The sequence below is a fragment of the Aulonocara stuartgranti genome (assembly GCF_965226115.1).
Source record: "Aulonocara stuartgranti genome assembly, chromosome: 16".
Classification (NCBI taxonomy): domain Eukaryota; kingdom Metazoa; phylum Chordata; class Actinopteri; order Cichliformes; family Cichlidae; genus Aulonocara; species Aulonocara stuartgranti.
Window position 1 is genome coordinate 2,623,844 of NC_138952.1, and position 22,493 is coordinate 2,646,336.

The window sequence follows — 22,493 nt, forward strand, 5'->3', positions numbered from 1 at the left end:
TTAACCAGGACTGCGGTGCAATTTTGCAACTCTATTAAAAAACATTTGTGTTGACATTCATTAAAACTATCAGCACCATATAAATGTAATCATCTATAATATAAGCTGAGGACATCTGTTGTTATTTTATTGCATTTCATATTGTGAAGGAAGCTTCCAACGCCATGGGCGACACATATCCTTTCACATTTACTCTTGCTCCTCGTCTAACTTAGCTTCACTAACATTTGTTTTTCCTTTCTTTTCCAGAGCCTTTGCATGCTTTACTTCCTGGCCTGAAAAGTAAGTTCTACTTCACGTGCATTTGTACTTCCTGTGCCAACATGTCTGTGCTTCCTGCTTTGTTGCTTAGCTCAGCTTGCAGCACTGCAAACCCTGTTAGTGCCTTATTACCATACAGGCTTCCACAGCACACACTGTTAACTAGATAGGGGGTAAAGGTATTACTGTGCATCACTGCACATGTGCAGTACTTCTTGTAGTAGCACATGTACAAAACCAGAGTGGAGTGGGCTTTGTGAGGGGACAGGTTTGCAGGATGGATCCACTGCATTTTTCTGGCACGACTCCTTGCATGCTGGGCTGAAACACTTGATTTTGTAGTTTTTTTAAGTAAAAATAGATTTTTTTTGCCTTCACACAAACAAACACGCACATGAATACATACTGCAACAGTTACACTTGACTAGCAACAATGTGCAGCTGTAACAGAGGGTGTTTCAAATATGAGCAGTGCACTGAACCATATTTGTTACAGTTTTTAATTCTTACTCAGGTTGTGTTTCATTTTATACCATAAACAATTTCTCAGATGATGTAGGGATGAAGGTTAAATCACAGGCTCAGGGTTAAATTGCTGCTTCTGGTCTGTTTCTTTGGTGTCAGTGAAATTGCAGAGCTTTTTATCAGTCCATCCATATTTGTCTTTATAATCAGTCTTTCCCATCATAGTTTCCTTTATCCTGATTCAATTTCAACAGCTTAGCATCCTCTTTCCCTGCACATCCAGCTGCTCCTGGTCCACACTCATTTACGCCTCATTTTGTCTTTCCTTCTCCTTTCCCTGCCGTCCCCTCTCCTCTGGTCCCTGATCCCCCTTACATGAAATGCAGAGCACATCACACCCAACTTTCCTTTTTTCTCTCTCATTCATCCAGAAATAGGCTAGTCTGAAAAACGATAAAAAGTCTTAGAGCGATTGTGCTACTGGATCTCTTGTTTTCGAAGTCTGGGTTGGGACCTAAACCACGAGCTGTTTGTGCTTTTGTTTAGACGCCCACAAAATACACATACTGGTCTCTTTGAAGACTTGCATATAGAAACTGGACTTCAGATTCTACCTCATGCTAACAAAACTTTTGACCACTTGGAGAATATAAAGGCTTTTTGGTGATTTGGTTCATGGAAGGCTGAGGCTTAAACCAGAGGACTCTGCTTTTATTTTGCTAGTTTCCTCAAATATTTCTGTTTGTGTGTGCGTGCGTGTGCGTGTGTGAAAACTATGAACACATAGTGTGAACTCTCAGAAGCACTTCTTATTGTCCGGCACATTAAGCTGAATGAAAACACAAAGCCATCCAAGCACCAGTGAAACCCAGGAGACAAGTTCAGAAAACTCACATCACCTGACTCATACCCCGAGTATTTGACCTAATCCTCGCTTTATCTTAAACTGTCATGTGACTCCCAGCACGACAACACCATATTTCTTGATCCTGACCCCCAGAAAGAAGGATTAAATTTCTCCTTTTAAGAAGTGATCTCAGCCCCTTTAGGGTTTCTCTCTGGGTGAGCAGATAAAGCTACACCTCAGGTGTTGTTTATTCTTCTTAGTGTCTCGATGTGAGACAAACAAAGCGTAGTTGTTTTTGACAGTTTTAAAGTTGACCGTGAGAAATATTCATGCTGTCACAGAAAGCTTCTGTTAAAAGGAAGCAGTGACGAAGGCTTAATCTGAATTTCTAAATTGATTTTAAGGAAAACAGGAAACCCCGGCACAACCAAAATGATTGCACTATATGAACTTACAGTCTTGTTACCTTCGAAACTGTTGCAGCTCTGAGACCACCAGCAGTCAGATGCCATCTTCAAAGAAACTTTGGTGCATGGAGATGGTGAAAAAACGATAATAAGACTGAGTCGGCAATTACATTAAAGCTGTTTGTGATAATACAGATGATCACAGTGATTACCTGTGACGACATAAGCTGTTGTTGTTTACATATACAGCATCCAGACAGAAACTCAAAAACAGAAATTCCTCCATGCGCAGTGGCGTAGTTGCTGCAGGGCGGCATCGGCAACCTTTTAAAAAGATATACAAGTAGAATAAAACCAGATGGCAGCCAGTGGAGTCGAGTCCCTAATGCAAAGACACAAACTGCAGACAACTTGTGCTCATCAGTGGAGGCTGACCTGGATTGCAATGTGTTGGCAATATGTCTGCACTCATAAATAAGACAGCAAATATCAGCAAACATTTACCAGTCAATCGCAGAGTGACTGCAGTCGCTACAAGTCAGTGATTGTTTGATTGGTTGCCCCCTGCCAGGTGACCTGTGGGTACTGCTGCAAGCAGTCGCCAGATGCAAAAACACTCAGTGCACTCATAAGCAACCAGCCATTTTCCTAAGCGCCTCAGTCGGCTCCGTGAAGGCGACGCCGCGGTGTCAGGCGCTGTCAGGCGCTGTCAGGTTGTCCATCTGTGCCAGTCCGGTGATTTGATACCTCAAATTTGTGTCTTGAACTCAAAGGTTAACTGATTATATGTTGGTGGTCAAAGGTCAAGATCACCTTACAAACCAAGCTTTTGGCCATGACTTCAGAGGTCACACGCTAATTATTACAAAATGTCACACAAAGGTCTAATGGGATAAAATGACAAAGTGGCGATACTTTATATCCAAAAGGACAAAGGTCAGCTTCACTGCGACATCATAATGTTGTGCAAAAACACTTTTGTGGTCATTACATGGCAACCATAACTCAGGAACAGAAGGGGAGATGGTGACAAATCGCATTTGGTCAGACGCTGATTTGGCAGCACTCATATTTAATTCGTAGAGCGTTCACTACACATTATAGTCCAGACAGACGGCAAGTTTTTTACTATAAAATCTTCCCGGTGGATTAAAATGTACAGTAAAAATATACATACATATATTTAGAAAAAGTTTGATGTTAAGAAGACGCTCGCAGAAACATTTGAAAGTGTCTGTTGGAAGCTATCGGTTGATTATTGCACACACACTCGTGCGTCTACACAGAGAAAAGGGGCTTACTCTGGTTTTCTGCTTTGTTTGTGAAGTGAGAGGCCGGCTTTGATGCTAATTAAGTGATTCAGAAGCTGTAGTTACCAAGCATCCCTTGAAAGCTACACGTTTTAGCTTTAGCAGCCGTTCCCCTTTGCTACCTCAAAAAGCAAAGTAACGGTCAACTTTTTCAGCCCTGGAAATTATTTGTCAGTTAATCCACCGGTGGGAAGACTCTCCGTGCAGCGCAGCTTTACAATCACAGCCAATTTTAAACCCTTAAAGAGTGCGTCTGAACTTCAAAAAAAGACTAAATTAAGCTTACTGGTTCCGTGAGGTTTTGTATCCTGCTTTGCAACTCTCCTCCATCTCTTATTTCAGCTCTTTTTTTCTCCTTCTCTCTCATCCCATCTAGTCCTCGCTCGCCTCAGTTCTATTTCCTCTTTTTTCCTTCCTGTCTTTCTTGCTCATGCACCGTCTTTCCTTTATTCTCCCCCTTTCCTTTCTCTCTCTCTCTCTTCTATAACCTCTCTCTCAGCGGGTTTCTTTCACTGCGAGTTGACAGAGTATTGAACTTTCAGACAAACCCTTTAATGCAGGATTAAAGATATCATGGCAGGATTAGCGCCCTGCCTTCTCTTCCCCACCCTTGCACCCTCTCTCCTTTCACTTTCTACCACCCCTCTCTATTTCACTCCATTCTTTCCTCCAATAATGCCTTCTTTCTTATCCTTTCTCTGCCCCTGTAATTTCCCCCTCTCCCTCTCCATCTCTTTCTCTCCGCACTCAACTTCGGTCTGATCTTGCCCCGATAAAAATGCCGCATCCCAGCAAATACACCCACTTAACACTCCCCGCCCTTTGTTCAAGTCGCCCAAGCACTGCATAATCAAGGCTTTGCATTCTCTGATCCAATCTGAACGCATGGCATGGGCCTTTGCGTGTCAATGTGCAGCTAATGCTTGTGATGTTTGCATAAATCAAAAAAAGAGAGAGAAGAGTTACAGTAAGTTAAATATTTTATAAGAAATGAAGCCTTTAATTGGTTGTTTAAATATTAACACACAGCAAAATGTTAAAGCTAAAGTGGTTTTTGCCTGATTTATTTTCTTACCTTTAAATAGCGGCGAGCACGAGAGTTTCGGCACACTGCCCTGTAGAGTAAATGACCCCTGCTTCTGTTGTTAGGTCTGTCAAGCTCTTTGTTCTCTCCAAGTTTACAATGATTTTAGGCAAACGCTATAATAAATTAGCTCTAATTAAAGCTGAATAAGCAAAAATGTTCTGCTTCTGTCCTCAGAAGACTTTGAACGCTCCTAGTTTTCGTAATGAATTCTTTTAAAGTGCTGCAAAACACATTTTAAATATGGATATAATAAGCTAAATTTCCCCTTACAAACAGTCTGGATTCTCACACCTTAATTATAGATGTGAAAGATGTGCAAATAAAGAAGATATCAAATGCTGCCATCTTTTTTAAGAAGGTATTTCGGCCACATTCAGAAGCCTTTTCAGGCTCCAGGTGGAAAATTCTGTCCAAGTAGAATTAGGAACGAAACCACAAATTAGAGTCCAACTAAACAGTCATTCTAGTTTTAATATTGTTAATTATGATAAGGAGGCTTTTCTAACATAAACGACTATTAGCATACGTGAGCTGATAGCCAAACTAATATATTTAGTTTATTACCAGAACAAAGTGTGTTTGCCTTAAATAAAACTCATTATTATTAATAGGAAAGTTAGCCAAGCATGTTAGTGTTGCAGTTTGAAGTTATAATGTTTGAAAAAGTGTCACTTTTACTGCAGCAGCATGCTTCAGTGTGTGGAGATGCTCAGAGTTTGACAGACCTGCCATGCTCACTCACACTCTGACAGGGGTGAAGTGAACATAGATCTCTAAATCTGAACTCTTTAATGCAGTCTGCATGCCTGCCTTGCTCATCTACTGAGCCAACCAGTAATGTGTCCTCCTGCCCTCCAGGGGGTGCCATATCTGGAATGGAGCCCACAGTAGACACAGTGGTGGTGCAGCCAGTCCCTGCCTTCTGGTACTATGTGTTGGCGGGAGGCGGTGCCCTCTTGGTGCTGGTCAGTATAACCGTGCTGGTGATACTGTGCTGCCACCGGTACCACTGGGCGACCAAGAAGACCAGCAGTAGTCATCATCATTCGGTGACGTACCGCAACAACCAACTGCCATATCAGCAAGGTCGCCAAAACTGGTACCAGAGCCAAAACCCAGGCTGTAATCTGATCCATAGCCCTAACCAAAACAACCTGAACCCAAGCACCGGGCCGAGTCTGGAACCCATGCTCACCATATCACTGGAGAAAGAGGACAGCTACGATTCCCAGTGTTGAAAAGGCCCATCTGATTTAATAGTATGTTTTTTAAATGAAGCGATCAAGGGGTGTGAAAAGAAGCCGTATTCAGCATAATCACTGCGCTTCACTGATGAGGATCTGCACAGAGGCACTCCAGTGCACGTTGCTGACGGCTGATCTAATTAACTGATCGGCGTACACTAAACTGGTAGAAAGAAGTCCTGACATTAAACTGTACCCCTGAAGAGCAGATGACAGAGCTTCGGTTGTATTTCTGATGGCTGAAGAGGGCCTGATAACGACACTGTGGGGCAATTTTTTTTATGTCGAGCGTAGACTGGCTTCTATACCTGAACCCTGAAAGCGAGCTGGATTATGACCACAGTAAATCACAGTAAAGGTAGTATGAATAACAGGCTGTGGATGACACACACTGCATTTACATGCAGCGTACAATGTCAGGGTTGTAACAGCATATCCCCCACCTTCAGTAAATGTCAGAGCAGGATCTGTCTGTCTGCCCCGCTCTGATCTGCAGCTTGGACATTGCCTGTCTCCAGATACCCGTCAGACAGAGGAAGGATTTACACACAGGTAGAAAAGACACGCTGTGTTTGTGTGCAGCATTAAGAGTGATGGCTGCTTCTCCGGGACTGAATGAAGCCCAATTTTATTTGCCCACGTGTGTTTGCGAGACTGAGATAGTGACAGAGACAGATTAATAACAAAAAAACAGGAAGAATTAGTGTTGCCGGTCCAGCTGTGACAGATAGACAGCTGCACATGCACCCTGCAGCTCTGAGACGGCTCACGTCGCATCACATCAGCTGAAACACGCGCACCAATATATGCACGGACACTTCTGAGATTTTCAAGTCTCACATGTTACTTTGAGTGTGTTTTTCATTACATTCTGGATATGCCTTTTTAAAAAACGTGCTTTAAACCTATAACCTCCGATATGAGGTAGTGCCTCTGTGTCCAGTAAGAGTCTGAATGGATGCAGTTTGACTCTACAGTTTGTTGCCTGGATCTCGTGGATAATCTGATGCCTGTGTCTGTCAATGTTCAAACTAAACACCCGTGTATGTCTTGCACACATTAGGTTGGGTGAATGAAACAAAAAGAAAAGAAGTACTATCGTGCATCATTTGAATGTGGAATATTGTTTTTCTTAAATCTCTGCAAATACAACAATCTACAAACAGTCTTTACTTTCTGCACATAATTGCCAAGGCCTTTTTTGTTTCTAACACATCCAACACTGGTATCCAGTCCGATAAATGAGACCAAACTTGCTTTGATAAAGAGCATTTTACAACTGAAGCCTTTTGGAAAATCATTTATCTGCTTAAAGACTGCCGACTGATTCTAGAGCAGCAACAATGTAACTTTTTCTTTATGTATTTTCTGTTAGGGGTGTAACGATTCTCCAGATCCACGGTACAGTTCATGTTTCTTTTGAATTAACGAGAAAAAGCAGCAAACAGGTTTTTGACACGATTACCTACCTTCACAGGACATCACTGGACGGGAGGATTAGGGCCACTGAGGAAAATATTTTTGAGTCGTCACTTTTTCATCTTCAGTGGCCCTAATCCTCTCCTGTAGGCAACAGCTGCTTTTAATCAGCTCCACATGACCAGCTATCATAAGCAATACAAAGTCATGTCTATTTAGCACATCATTACAGGACGCAACATCTGTCTGTCAGCTGCTAATATTCATCCCATATTTGCAAACGCATGCTGTTTATACTAACACAAAAATGCTCCAGTAAACAGACGCTCATTTAAACTGGATTTTACAGCAAAGCTTGGCTAATGTACCAGACGTGACCCTGCAGTTAGTCTGCCATGGCTGTCACGTATGGTCTGTCTGTATTTACAGTCTTGCACTGAGTTGATGCACTTAACTTTTACATCATCTCCATATCGTATCAATAACAAGATGAGAGCGCAGCGGCGGTGAGGTCTAACGAACGAGGCCGTGGATGTATCGCAAATTTAGTGTCTGCTTCTGAACTGTTACACCCCTAATCGGCATCTGTCACTCACTGCAATGATGGTCTGTGTAGTGGATAGAAAAAGTCGACACACCTGTTAAAATGTCAGGTTTTATTGAGACCGAGATAAATCATTTCCAACATTTTCCATCTTTAATGTGACCGACAGTTTATCCTGTACAGTTCACATGGAAAACAAACTAAAATCCTTAAAAGGAGGGAAATCTCACATTTAAAGTAAGCTGGTTGCATTACACAGCATTTTGGAGGTAGTACTCTGTCAGCATGGCACATCGTAAATTAACATTAGTGACCCTCTCCAAACTGGTTGTGAGGGTGTCGCCTGTGCACAGCCCTCCTCAGGTCACCCCACAGGTTTTCTTTTGGGTTCAGCTTTTCTGGTGATGATATTTTTGATGACTTGGTGAAATTCATATCGATCTAGAACTTTCTAGCAGACACCTGAAGGTTTTGCACCAACGTTGGTTGGTATTTGAGACTTGTTCCCTGCACCTTGACTACTATTTATTTAAGTTCCCCAGTGCCAGCTGAAGAAAAACAGCTCCAAACCATGATGCTGCCATCACCGTGCTTCACAGTGGGTCTGGTGGTGTTTTGGTGATGGGCACTTTCTGGACTGTGGCCACAGAATTCAGACCGTAGAACATTTTCCCACATGCTTATGAAAGAAGTGAAGGATGCAGAAATTGTTGTCACGTGTGGTTAACGTCACGGTCAGCCTCTTGGCAACCTCCCTGACCACTTTGGAGGGGCACCCGGTCTCTTTTAGTCAGTAACAAAGTGTTAACTAAGCAAGTGTCAGAAAAGTCGTGTTAGACCAGCTGAACTTTATTTGATTGTAGTCAGAATCTCTTTAACCGATGGCAGGTGTGTGCTGACTACTGTTTGGCATGATTTTGAATGTCATTGGTTAATTTTCTATGCAAACCAGTTATAAAAGGACGTGCAACCACATTATTTCATTATTTATTTATTTATTTATTCCCTCCGAAACGTTAACAGTTTGTTTTTAAATTGAACTATACAAGTTACAAGTCATATTAAAGAAAGCTCTCACCCCCCAACCGGTCACGGCAGATGGCCCCGCCCCTCCCCGAGCCTGGTTCTGCCGGAGGTAACTTCCTGTTAAAAGGGAGTTTTTCCTTCCCATTGTAGCCAGGTGCTTGGTTATAAGGGGTGTCTGATTGTTGGGGTTTTCTCTGTAGGTCTTTATTTTTGACTATAAAGACCTTGATGTGACTATTGTTTGAATACTAACAACATTGAAATGAATTGAATGTTTCGTCTTGGTCTTACTTGGCATTTTAACAGGACTGCTTTCATAAGTTTGATTGTGTATTTAATCAGCAAGTGTAACATGATGCATTTCTGATTAGCGGGTTCATATTTTTGCAGTGTAGAGAACATGAGCACTTTTCTTCTTAATTTACTTACATCTACTGTGAATCTTTTCATAAATTGATTAATGTTCTTTCTGTCCTTCTGTGTTGCTGGTGCACACTAGTCACACTATAGTTGTTTTTATACTTGCTGACTAAAAATTATATTGATTCTGCACACTGGGATGAAAAAAACTATTCGGTGTCATTTAGTGTTTTGAAAGCTTTGAAAGCTCTTTTAAAGCTTCTAGTTTGAATAAGATAGGAGCTCATAATAAAGCAAATCTAAAGTGTTAACGTGTTTTATGAAGAATGCTCACATGATGTCAGAAAAAATCTATCTAGATTGTGAAGCTGACGGTGTATCAGAGTGGACTTCACAGCATCTCTACCCCCTACATCATTTTGTTCATGCCCAAATCCCTGAGCCTTTTTATCAAAACCCACTTGTTCCTGTTCTTCTCCTTCCCTTCATTGCAAATCCTCCCAGTGAAAAACACAGGAGAGAAAATGAGAGGCAGAAATGGAGGGGAGCAAAATCTCTCAGAGGAGAAGGGCCCATTAAGCGAGCCCCCTTTTTCTCCAAAGAATGTGCCCAGAGATGGAGGGAGATGAAAGAAGTAAAAGGAAAAAAATGCTCTCTATACTTTCTAAAGATAGATCTTTCTTTTACTCTAAGAGGGAGGCTAACAGGGAGGCAGGTTGTGGTTTTGATTGAAGGAAAGAGAGAATAGATGGAGGAGGGCAGGTTGTTTCAAACACAAAAGCAGATGAAAGAAGTCTTTTGGCAGAATAGACAGCGTGATGAAGCCTCACTGCACTGCACACACACACAGACGAGCAAACGCCATCTAACCACCGCAGACCTCTATTAGCCAAGAACCCAGATTTGCAGCAAGCTCTCAAAACACCGTTATCAAAATCATTGTTTCAGGCATTTTTTCCACACTGCAGATATTCCCCATATTGGCTTATTTCATCATGCTGCATCTTATAAAATGCTGTTTTGTGCCTTAGTCAACAAGTATTTTAGTTATTTTGTGCTTGCATATCCATTTTCAGTGTGCCGAGCCCCTCTCCCTTCCATATCAATCGACTCGCGTATGATTTACACATTATATGACTCATTCTAGCAGCCTTGTGCCATAACCCAATCAATGTGGGGCTGGATTCAAATAGAGGAGTGATATACGGGTGTATTTATGTTGTGCTACCCGTGCACTTTTTCCCTGCACTCTCTCTCACTCTCTATCGAACGTTTGCAAGTTTCTGGCGTCTTTTCACGCGGCCCTTATAAATCAGCCTCCCTCCCTCCCTCCCTCTCCCTTCTCCATCACAGACTACTTTGAAGCCTTTTAATAATTCTAATTAGATAATGGAGCTGATTGCATTCATAAAGCCCTGCGGTAAGCATTTCTAGCCCTGAGGCCATCTCTATTTTTTCTCTCTTTCCTCCTCCTCCTGTGGAAATATTATCGTACAAGCACTCTAACAGGTCCTCGGGCCCCTCTGGAACAGCGAATGGTGCCAAAGAGCCATCCCTGTCTCTTCCTGAATAAAAAAGATCCTTTTTTATTTTTCTCTTTACTAATTGGAGAAGGGAGATAAAATGGGGCTACGGGGAGTTTTAATCTCCTTTCAGATCCATGCGATGATTCTTCTCAGGATCCTCGCCCGAGGGCTTTCAGCCAGGATCATTAGAAAGCGTTCAGCAGTCATCCAAAGAGCGTCCAAACCTCTGGTTTTTATCCTGATTTTTTCTTCTTATCTTTCTTTAAGTGATTTAATGTTTTGTCAATGCTTGCAGTGAAAAAGGAGAATTTAGAGCGTGGAGGGTCTGTAGTCAGGCAGCAGATTTACAGACGTGTCGTCTTTTGCATTTCAGTAGGAACCTTTAAAACATAATTACAGCACGGCTACCAGGTTCATTAACTTCTGAATAACTGCACTGTTTTTACATCTAATTACACGAGAGTATTAATTCATTAAAGTCTGCTGCTGACGCTCTCTTTAATCACTTTTTAGTTTTGCAACCTTTCATGCTTTCAGCTTGATTGTAAATTTAGATACAACCACGCGTTGAGATTTTATCTTACTTTAGTGTATAGCTTTGTTTTTTATTTCTTAATGAATTAAATGTTTCTTCTGTAAATCTGTTGGAAGCAGAGAGGCTTGATGATTTTGAAACACGGCCTCAGATGAAGCTGAGTTTAGTTCACTCGCTCCGCCTGAGTAAAATCAGCCTTGAGGCTGTAAACTTCTTCATCCCCGGCCTAAGCCACATTGCTGTTATATTGCTTTTGTGCACTTTCTCTGCCTCTGTCAAGATTTGATGGTTGTCTTTCAATGTCATGCACTTTGAGGACATTAAATATTGATGTCAGTCAAATAACTACATTTAGAAACGCTCCACTGTTTGCTTAATTGAATGCACTCAATTAGCATAGGATTTGTTTGTCGTTTTAATATTTGAAATGAAATTAAAATTTAGTTAATTCCTTTAGTTTGTTCTCTAATTGGGTTTGAAAATCAATTTTTAGAAAACAGTCTTTCATTTAAACTCAGTTCTACGACATTCATGAGCGAATAGTGCAGCAGGTGTCATTTAAAGGAATTCATCTGTAAGCTTTGAAGAAAATATGCAAAGTTTGTAAATGCAGTTTATTGAAGGTGTAATCGCAAGATGCCAAAACTGTCTCACAGACGAACAACTTTATCTAATTGAGGAAATTAAGCTTTTTTCATATGTTCTAAATGAGTTTTTCACCTTTTATCTTCTGAATATCTATTACAGTTTCACTTCATAATGTGTTTTTGATTCCTCTGCTCTGGCAGTAAATGATTATCAGCTGCTCAGATATTGCTCCATTTATTTCTGGGGACTGTAACGTCAATTTCCTTGAATAAAACTGAAGAAGAATCGAGCCCTCAAAACCTCCAAAGCCTTGCACTCTGGCCTGCCTCGAACATTTAAAGTGGTATTTTAGCTTGTTGAATTTCACGGTCTTGGAATAAAAAGAAAATAAACTGTGGTGAATGTGAAGGTAATAAAGGTAATATTTTTCTATGAAACTGTTTTGTGTGCTTTCATTTTTTAAAATTCAGCCTCCACTCGCGTCTTTCTTTTCATTTCTAAGCAAATAAAAAAAGAGCACTGATGCTTATCACATAATGGAAGTTGCTGGCTTTACGCAGGTAGTCTGGGAGAAGAGTTCAGTAAGACTGGATGTTGTTTTTCGCCGATAGACTGAGCGCGGAACAAAACAGTTTGGAGGAGCTTTCTTCCCTGATCTCTTCAGAAAGTTTAAACTCTTTGAGCTGTTTGATACCCATCTATAAATGCAGCGTAGACACGGAGCGACGTTATCGCGGCGGGACTCTCGAGTAGCTCCAGACGGTTTAGATTAATACTGTTATTCTTTCTGTCTCTTTAACAGATCCCAGGCCAATAGATTTTGAAAAAGATCCTGTTTTCAACCACAAGCCCCCCATCAACGAAGGTGAGGTTATCCTCCTCTCTCCTCGCAGCCTCGGGCTATACTGGCTGTTTTACAAGTGAAATTGCTCTTTAAGGACAGGCGTGCCTATGGCTCCTCCAGAAAAGAGCCCGTGGCAACGGTGACAGACAATCTCTGCTGTGTGCAAAGAAAGGAGACGAGTGTGAGCGAGCTGGCAAAAGCGCATGTCTGCGTGTGCATACGGTGTGCGTTCTTCCTCGTCCTCCTCCTCTTTCATGTTCCACGGCAGACAAAGTGAGACAGACAGCTTCCTTCTGGGCACCGAGAAAAACATCTGTCTGTAACAATCACAGATTACATGTGTGTGTGTGCCCACTGCTCCTTGTTTCTTTCAGCCCCTTGACAGAAACAAGACGAGAGTACTCAGCTTTTAGCTCGCTAAACAAGTCTGTTTGCTGTCTGTTTACAGCTTTCCTGCTTGTCTGCAGTGTGTGCTTCCATAAAACACTCCAAATGCAGCACTTAATTGTGGATTGGCTCGTTCGTGTGTACACATTCATTATTCGGATTAGCCCGATTGCCTTACTAAGTAGGAGTGCACACTTCAGCCCTCACCACATGCACCAGATCGTACCTTTAGAGTAATTAATTGCATTACGTTTTCCAAAGTTGCTAATCAATAACAACTGTGGTCTTGAATACATCAGCTTGCTAAGATTTCCTATTTTCTCTCCAGACTATGTGTTCCCAGGGTGGCCATCCTCCTTCTCCACCCCCTCCTCCAACATGGACCCCCCCTCCGTCACCTTGGTGTCAGAGAAGGACAAGGACAACGCTTGGCTGTACACGCTCGACCCGATCCTCCTCACCATCATCGTGATGAGCTCGTTAGGCGTCCTGCTGGGAGCGGTGTGCGCGGGATTCCTCCTCTACTGCACGTGCTCCTACAGCGGGCTCTCCTCGCGCTCCTCCACGACACTGGAGAACTACAACTTTGAGCTGTACGACGGGATCAAGCATAAAGTTAAGATGAACCAGCAGAGGTGCTGCTCAGAGGCATGAGAACTCAGAGGGGAACTCTGGAGAGTGATGGTGGGGGAAGACGCGAGCCCCCGCAAGTCATCTTGTTCTCAGACAATTTGAAAACGAAGCACTATCTGTAATCTCGACCCCCGTGTCCCCTACCTAATGCCCCGCTAACCCCTTGCTCTGATGTCTAACGGGGTGAACCCGGAGTTTCCCCGATTGTCTATGTGCCAGTGGGAACTTGTGATCTTTATCTCCCCTACATGCTACGAGGCCTAAACTAGGGGAACATGTGACCCCCGTCTCCCCCCGCCTATAGTCCATTTTCTCCTCTGCCTGCAGGAGACAGCCTGCTCGATTCTAAAAGCCTGTGATTGAATGAAGGAATGAAAAAAAAAGAGTATTAATGATTGATCTACCATTGAATATTACCCACGAGCCACTGGGATGACATCGAGAAGAATGGACTACAGCACCTGTGACAGTCTGGACATTTGGACTACAAATGGCAGCACAGTCTGGGCTAAAATGTTGGGATTCTTGATGAAGAAAGGAATTTGATGATCCGCCCTCGTGACTGACGCAGACGTGAAACTTCAGCGCGAACAGCAGAAGCATGTTCCACAGGGCACCAGTGGGTGGGTTCAGTGGGTCATTTTTGACTGAAATCAACACATATCAAGTGAATGCCTAACCCCCCCCCCCTCCAAAAAAAGTTAAAAAAGATATTGAACCACACAACTCAAATGATCTAGATTTCTAATGGCAAAGAAGGAAAGGAGTATGAAAAAGGACATTTTCTTTTTTTTGGTTTGTTTCTGAAAGTGTTGGATATGAGTTCTGTGAGTTTTTAACGTCCATTAGCCTGCCATGTGGCGCTCGCTCGCTCCTTTGTCTGCCCCGGTCTGCGCTTCGTGAAACCAGTGGCATAGAAGAGTAATGGTGACTGTTTTTGTTCTGTTTTAGACTTGTGTCTCTTTGGGAAAAAAAGGTAAAGAAAAGCCAGCTTCAGTTCGTAAACGCCCTGTAGAGCTCTTATGCCATTTTTTTAGCCTTTTATTTTAGCATTGTGTTGGACTCCACAGTCTTACGTGTTCTTTCAGTCCTTTACTAGCTATTTTGGCCTATTTTCCATTACAGATTATGAGTCTTTACAAAGAGTAGCGGAAAGATAAAGTAAGGCAGAAAATCAGAGGTTTATCAAAATCTAACATGCTGTTATGGAGTCGTGCTTTAGATTCAGTATTCTAGAGTTTGTTTTTGGTATATATCTCTATTTTTTTGCTTTCCAAACTGTACGATGCCCAAATGATGGACAGACACTGTGTGAAGAAAATGTCAGTGATTGTTTTATTGCAACCTATGGATTGCCAAAGAGCCTTGTATGTGCACGGTAGGGCTGCGGGGATTAAGAGCGATGAGTCGTCACGCCGCTTATCCACCACTTTACCCTTCTAAACAAAGGCCGCTCAAAGATGAAAGGCGAAAGAAAGACTACAGGAGGAGAACGGAAATCGCACTGTCGACTTTTTTGGACACACAATCGAGCCTTAAGCTAACTACAGTATACGCTGTATCGGAGGACAGCCATCGAGGAGGGCCAGTGCTGCTGGAGAGACTGATAAACAGGAGGAGGCACACACACACACACACACAGGTAGAGAGGAAGACAGAGGCAAAGACAAATAAATGGTTGTGTTTACATGCAAGTGCCAAATGTGTTATTCAAAAAAAATACCAAGCAATCGATCATTTAGCCTAAACTGAGCCTTTCTTACCTTTCTTAAAGGTATCTTCGACAGCTGATAGCATCCCAGGTGTGTTTCTGCTGTTGTGTTTCTATTTTGTTTGTATTTCATGCACGCAATTGAGTCACAAAATAAAGAAATGTTATTGGTGGCAAAACATTTAGTGAGACTGCAAAAGAAAAAGCAGGTAAACGTGCAAATTTGACAAAAAACACAGGTTTTACTTTGTGATGCAACACGTGAAAAGCAGGATAAAGATGCAGCTTCTATCACAGGTTTAATCATTTATGAAAGTGCTGCAAATGAATATCTAACCGAATCAACGCCCAGTAATTTGTTTGACATTTCTAAAAAGAAACCATGTTTGGTTGGAGTCCTGCCGACTCGAGGTCGGCTTTAATATTCCCCGAAGTGCTCTAACAAAAAAACACTGATGTTAAAAATATCTGCAAACCTTGTGTTCAGACAGAGAAAAGTTTGGGGAAATATAGATTTTTCTAATGCAAACTTCACTTGTGTTATTTAAGAAATTACTGAGCATAATTAATATTTTTTAATAGAAGAAAATCCATCCAAAAAGTTTCAACTGGGAACATTAAATCAACTTTGATCAAATTAATATCCAATCCAGTTATTCTGTGCATGTGAGCGTATCCAAAGACTGCGAAAGTAAAGAGCAAACAAAATAAAAGATAGAAGATGAGCGTGAGGAGGACAGGTGGACGATGAGAGACACACACGACTTCAGACTGGAGGACTAAACGTTGAACTCCGCCTCTTTCTTTTACAGATGAAACCTTAATCCTAGGAAGTAGGTTTTGATTTTATTTTGAACCTGTGAAATATCACGTTGTTATCTTCTACGGTGTAAACTCAAAGAGCAGAGGAAACGGGGGGGATGTAGGAGGAGAACGTGTCGCGCTCGGTGCATCTTTGCCTGCAGCCCCCGTTCTTTCTCTCTGTCTTCCTCTCTCCTCTTTCAAGGGCACGCATCGATATAGCCAGGAGGCCTATTAAGGAAACAAAGAAGATGAAGGGAATAGTAAAAGGTGTTGAAAGAGAGATGAAGGAAGGGAACAATGGAGGGAGACGGAGAGTTTTCTGTCCATCTAACTGTGTTTTCATTGGACTGTTTTCCAAGTGCCTTGGAGCTCTCTCATTATGTCTCTCTTGCTTGCTCTCTCTCACTCTTTCTCTCTTCCAACTGATATCTTACTCTCTCTGTCTCACACACACACACACACACACACACACACACACACACTGTAAACATGACTAGAGAATATATTGCAACAGTTCTATAGAAACAATGAGACACACACACTCATGAAGTTGTCTCTCCTCCTGCGTGACTTTACTCACTCATTCCTTCTGGAAGTCCACATAGTATTACCTCTTCTGTCTCGATGGACACACACACACACTAATGACAGACACACATATGTACACTACATCAACACAAACCTACGGCACTGGCCAGATTATTCAAACTGTTGTTTGTAGACTTTGTACAGAAAAATTTCTTTTTTTAATGTTATTATTATTATTATGATTATTATTATTATTATTTAATAAAGGCTAAACAACATGTAGTCTGGTGTTTTGTGTTTATTTATATTCATATGTATACATTCATATATACATACATACATAAAAGAAATTTCCATCACATGTGCAAAAGTCTTGAGCCAGCGTCTCTATATTCTCTGTATTTTGCTTTTTCCAAGGATGCAGACTCATTTAAACTGGTCTTGATGGTCCAGGCTCTCTGGAGGGCTGTTAAAGTTTTTCTGTGGGCACTGGCTTTCCCCCCACTCATGTTTAGTCTAGTCCTCCTGCCTGAGCATTTTCAAAAGAATGTCTACTTGCTTGTTAAGACAATTAACTCTGGACTATGAATCATTCAGGGATTTAAAAAACACACCTACGAGATGGGATGAACTGGTGTTTTGTCTACACATAAAACCCAGAAATCTTAGCAAAGAACAAATTTGAAATCATATTTTCAGGCACCTAAAAACCTAAAAGTCACGTCCTTAAGAAGCAGGAAAAAACCAGCAAGGACCTGAGATCTGCATTTGGACCTTCAGCTGATCCATCTGCTGTTCACTGAAGCCTCATCAGAAATCATCTGAGCGGAAAGGCAGCTGTCAAGAAGCCAAGTTACACAAAAACTGAACTCAACTAGTTTGTCATGATTTGCTGGGCAGCTAGTTTTATATTACAAGATCATTCAGAGATTATTAGCATTGCAGCTGACAGCCTGGCTCTCCATCCTTCTCTCCAAATGTAGTTACTCCTGGTGTAAAAACAATATTAATAATGTCTCTATTTTGACATTATTAAAGCTTAATTTTGCATATTATGCTAACATTTGTTCATTGTTATTAGGCCCAGCTGCAGCTGATAGGACGTTCACTAGCTCACATGCATTTTATTATTGGGTATTACATCACTGAGGGGTCTCCATGAACAGATCAGAGCTATGCTGGCTGTATGAACACCTCCACTTGTTGGACATGTGCTGCAGCAGGATGAGTGGAACAAAAGCAGGGCTGAGCTTCACCAAATGTAACTGAGCTGCTGAGAAGTGAAGAGGACGCAGAGGTCAGAAGGTGTTATGAACCACAGACGTCTGTGAGCACGTGAACGAGCCAGCAGACAGAGAAACCAGCGCTGCCTCTCCTGGTTCCTACGCTCCCTCTCTCCTTCACCTCCACTCGCTCCTCCACCCTCACACTTTGTGTCCTAAGGCTGTTTTGGAGTTTGTACCCGTGAGAGGGCAAAGAAGGAACGATCAAAGATTCTCTTCATTTAATCGAGTCGTGAAAGCTTGCTCCTAATTAACACGCACCCATGAAAACACACCAAAGCACACACGCCTGATGGAGACTAGCTGGAAGATCACAGCAGGAAATTTGTCACCCACTCAAATAATTTATCTTAACAGTGAGAGTACTGATGGGCCCAAAGTGACAACAGTTTTGGATAACTGCCTTACAGTTGGGCACGGCATGCATTGTGTGCAATTACAAGAGTGTGTGTGTGTGTGTGTGCATCATAAAGCACCAGATTTAAGACGGAGGCAGCACACCAGCAGTTTATATGAAACCACAGTGAGAGAAGGTCCAATATAGGAAAACCATTTCTCCTGCACTGCCCAACATCCCTGACCATCTGCTCCCCTTTATACTGTTTTTAATTGGCTGTAACTCTGTGCAGTACGACTGAAGTTTGCTCTTAGCCTCGTGTAATTAGCTCAGAGAGCCGTTACCACTGACCTGTCGGCATCAGCATTTCTTTCTCTTCTTTCTTCTCATCGCTCCTGCCCTCATTTATTCATCACTCCATCGTTTCACTGTTTTTCTTCTTCTCGGGAGACCGACCTGGTTCTCACGCTTTCTGCTGACATAAAAACACACAACAGCACACGCATGAACACAAGTCAAAGTTTCTGCACGAGCACTGAGCCAACGCTCTTGAACAGAGGCTCATGCAAACTCAAGTGTACCAGTGTGAACGTCTGCAAGCCTGTAGATTCACACACACACACTTTGTACTCACACTTCAGGCGTGTCTCTTGTGGTTGGCATTTGCTGAGAGTGTAACCTACTAACACAGATTTTAACTCTGCTCAGAAGCACGAATCACTGATCACACACACAGGACATATTCCATGTTTCATCGTTTTGTTTCTCTTGATCAAAACCAAAAGTTTCTGGATGGAACTGGAGCTGTTCTGGTGATTGATAGCAAGGCAATAAATCAGACAAAGAAATGGGGAACAAAGAATGTTTTAAATAGTAATAATATGTTCATATGATATTGTTTGATAGTGCTGAAATTGTTTTCTAAAAAATAAAGAAAAAGCCAATTTGTCTTGGACTAATTGGACCTTTACAATAGATGCTTTTTTAAAGTTTGGTGCTATTACCGAGTAAAGCTCAGTCTGGATGTCCTTCTCTGGCTTTGATAAGTTTGCATTTAGATATCATGGAGGCAGATGCCCCACAACTGGTACCTAACTTCTACTTTTTTCTCCTCTGTGCTGAATAGCGTGCATCAGCAACTGGCAGCCCTGTGCATACAGTAAGTCTGTGTTTTTACTAGAAGACAGTAAAACCGAGCTGCTAGGTGAACCGACTCTGCATTGCATAAAACTGTTCCAGCTGTTGGCTCGGGTTGCTTACGTGCATAAATCCATACTCAAGGATCAAATGGACGAGCAGAAATCCAGCGGCTTTGGAAACATTTTTCTTTAACCCAACACGGCAGCAACAACCCCAATAAACAAAATCATATCAGTAAAAGGAAGGTGCATTAAATAGTTCAATTTTTGGCCGTATTACGACCTCACACATCACCCCGTGAGCTTGCATTCTTATGTGTGTGCAGAGCAGCGATGTGCACTGTGCAGAAGGACATTTATCCTTTTCAGCTTTGTTGGAAGTGTAGATAAAAACATGTATTATAACTGTTCCCTTAATAGCCTACAATAACTTCTCATTTATAGACATAATCATTTCCATTGCACTTTATATGATTATCATATCGACTGAATAAAGCTGCAATGATATTTTAGAGGAGTGGACAGAACAGAAAAGGATATTTAAAACAATGCAGTAGAAATCTGATTTGCATGCTTTAGTCTCTCTTGCTAAATCAGATTTTGGCATTTTGTAGTGGACAGAAAGGAAGTTAAGTGCAAAATATTTTCTTTACCATATAAAATCAATTCCTCCCCACCTGGGTGGGCGCCTGGTGAGACGGTCTTGGCAGCTTCCAGCACCCTGCTCTGCTAATGTCCCAAACTCACTGGCTGCACGCTGCTAAATCAAATTATGTTTCATCAGACAAAAGCTTTTCTTTTTTTTCCTCGCTACACATGTCCAAATAAGATTGCTGTAAATCTAATCACAGCATAAGGTTTATTGCTTTCTGATTTCTGGCTTTTTATTTGTTTGGCCTCCTGCCAGGTGCTGGCAAGTGTGCCTGAAAAAGTAGCCAAATTAAAAAGTTGCAGTAAACTGAGGGACTCACCTGAGTGAATTGGTTGTGTGAAATAAAATGGTTTTTGTCTTTATGTCTCTTTGATAACAAAAACTAAGCCAAATTGCAGAAGCAGCGAGTCAAAAACAAAGTACACCTGGACTGCAACCAGGTGATGCTATTCACATGCACTAATTAATCATCATCAGTAAGTGTGGGCACCTGGATGAAAGCAGATGTTTTGGCAGTTTGGAAAGACATCTGAGAGAAGCAACTGTTGCTGTTCATCAAGCTTATCAGGGTTATAAGGTCATTTATAAACCGTTAAAGTCCATCGTTGTGCAGTAAGAAAGATTATTGCCAAGTGGAAACCATTCAAAACAGCTGCTAATCCGGTCTTTAAGTGATGACGTGTGAACTCTGCTTTCTGGTCCAAACTACAAGGCTGTTGTGTTTTTAACATGTTTTAATGTTTTGTGTTTAATCTGAACAAGCCCCTAAAAACAGTCAGTGATCACTGTCGGCCTCTCTCAGTTTTTATTACCACTGTTCATTTTAAAGCTCAGTTTTTAAACCCTTACAATGAAACTACAGCCCAGCCCATGCAGCAGTATATTAATGACTAACCTTGTATTGTGGATGGATTATCTCAGTGTTCTCCTGACTGAAGTTTGGTACGTTTACAGCAGCGGTCCCCAACCTTTTTTGCGCCATATGTCCGACAATATTTTCACAGACCGGCCTTTAAGGTGTCGCGGATGAATACAAAAAAATAAATCCACTCACAAAATGACTCACGGACCTGCCCGGGTGTTGGTGACCGCTGGTTTACAGCATCCTGCCATGCAACTGCATTTGTCCCTAACCATTGGGAACCCTCACGTTAACTTTTATCAAGTGGAAAAAAGTTAGCATTCGTCCTCCAGCTTCACTGTGTTTATGCTATGCTAACATAGCTGTGTAGCTAGCCACCACGTAGCACATAATTATATACCAGCTAGCCCAACTTCAGTAACCCTACGAACGTCACTGCTGTTTAGTTTTCTGTCTTCATCTATGTTGGAAGTGATAGCAGAGCTGTACGTTTGAATTTTTCAGAAATCTCTCAGTCAAAACATGCTATATCATGTTTAGGTGGAAGCTAGCGAGCTAACTTCCTGCTAACTTCTAACTCTGTTAAACTTCATAAATTCTGTTTTCATGGATGTTAAACTTAATAGTTAAACCTAGTAAAGCAGCAACGCTGATCATTTTATTAAAGATGAAAGAATTTAGACAGTTTTTAACTCTCAGTGATGCCACAGTGTTTGTTTGACTTTGGGACCTGAAGCGGAGTTTGGTCCCGGAAACAGCTAATGACGTCAGACTTAAAGATCCCAGGATTGGACGTCCCATCCAATTCAGCCGGAAGTCACACCGTGCACTGCTCAGAGAAACTGAGAAAAAACCCCAGAGCTCCATCTCAGACTCTACAGACCTCAGTTAGCATGTTAAAGGTCAAAGACAGCACAAGTAAAAAAAAGACTGAACTTGTTTAGAAGGGCTTCCAGTTGACCAATAAACTGTTTCATCAAAACAAGATGATAACTAAACAAAAACTAACGCACGAGGACAGAAAACTATGATGAAATGTGCACACACTTTCATTAACAAATGAAAATGAGATGAAAATACTCTGGAGCGATAAGTCCAATCAGAAGTAGCCTCCTTGTGCAGAAAAGTCAGATGCGCACATTCGATGAATTAGATCCCCGTTTCTCACGACAGCATGACAGAGCGTCAGTGCTTGGGAGAAAGAAAGAGCAGACACATTGACACATTTCATAAATGCTCTCAAGAAAACTTTGCAGACTGTGTGGAGCGCCACACTGGTAAAAACACGACAGTCTGAGTTTATATTTAGTCTACTATGATCTCGTGATATTTAGTCAACTAAAACTAAAATACTTAGAAGCCCAAATCATGACTAACACCATGATTCGCTGTTAAAATGAAGTCTCTGCTCTTTGTGTAATTTCTTGTCTCCGTGACTGCAGATCGCATCATTCATTGCATCATTCTTCTTCTTCCTTTACCACCTGTGCTTTTTCCCCAACATGTCTTCTCTCTTACTGTAAATCATCTCAAACATGCCTCCCTCGTTCCTGCATCGCTTCTCTTATGAAACATTTTATCACAAGTGTCTTCTTCACCTGCTGCTTCCATATTTCATTTTTTACCCCTCTTGATTAATTCGTGAACGTGCCATCAGTCACCATTACAGCAAGCACATTCTGCTGCGATGATAT

The 22,493-nt window shown here is 41.7% G+C and overlaps 1 protein-coding gene and 1 long non-coding RNA gene across 9 annotated transcripts in view; one reads left to right on the forward strand and one right to left on the reverse strand.

The window, feature by feature from the left end:
* The window catches only part of LOC309691529 (neuropilin-2-like), a 98,459-nt gene extending 83,289 nt beyond the window's left edge, over positions 1-15,170 (forward strand). The window contains exons 16-18 of one of the 5 annotated variants that reach the window (XM_082509243.1): positions 250-282; positions 12,422-12,484; positions 13,179-15,170. In XM_082509243.1, the coding sequence (XP_082365369.1) occupies positions 250-282; positions 12,422-12,484; positions 13,179-13,504 (422 nt within the window). In that variant the 3' untranslated portion in view covers positions 13,505-15,170. Of the gene's footprint in view, positions 1-249; positions 283-5,235; positions 12,057-12,421; positions 12,485-13,178 lie in introns of those variants that run through there. The other 4 variants (XM_082509244.1, XM_082509246.1, XM_082509245.1 and 1 more) reach the window with 4 other exon arrangements.
* A 121-nt stretch (positions 15,171-15,291) lies between these two features.
* LOC309691530 lies at positions 15,292-20,964 on the reverse strand. 4 transcript variants are annotated; one of them, XR_014272044.1, is made up of 4 exons: positions 20,833-20,964; positions 19,939-20,042; positions 18,498-18,621; positions 15,292-16,226 (listed from the first exon to the last, which is right to left on the reverse strand). It is a non-coding gene; the product is annotated as an uncharacterized lncRNA (long non-coding RNA). The 4 variants fall into 4 exon arrangements; XR_014272045.1 differs by lacking the exon at positions 20,833-20,964 and adding an exon at positions 20,257-20,394; XR_014272046.1 differs by lacking the exon at positions 20,833-20,964 and adding an exon at positions 20,257-20,394 and having other exon boundaries at positions 19,939-20,045.
* Positions 20,965-22,493: the final 1,529 nt, after the last annotated feature.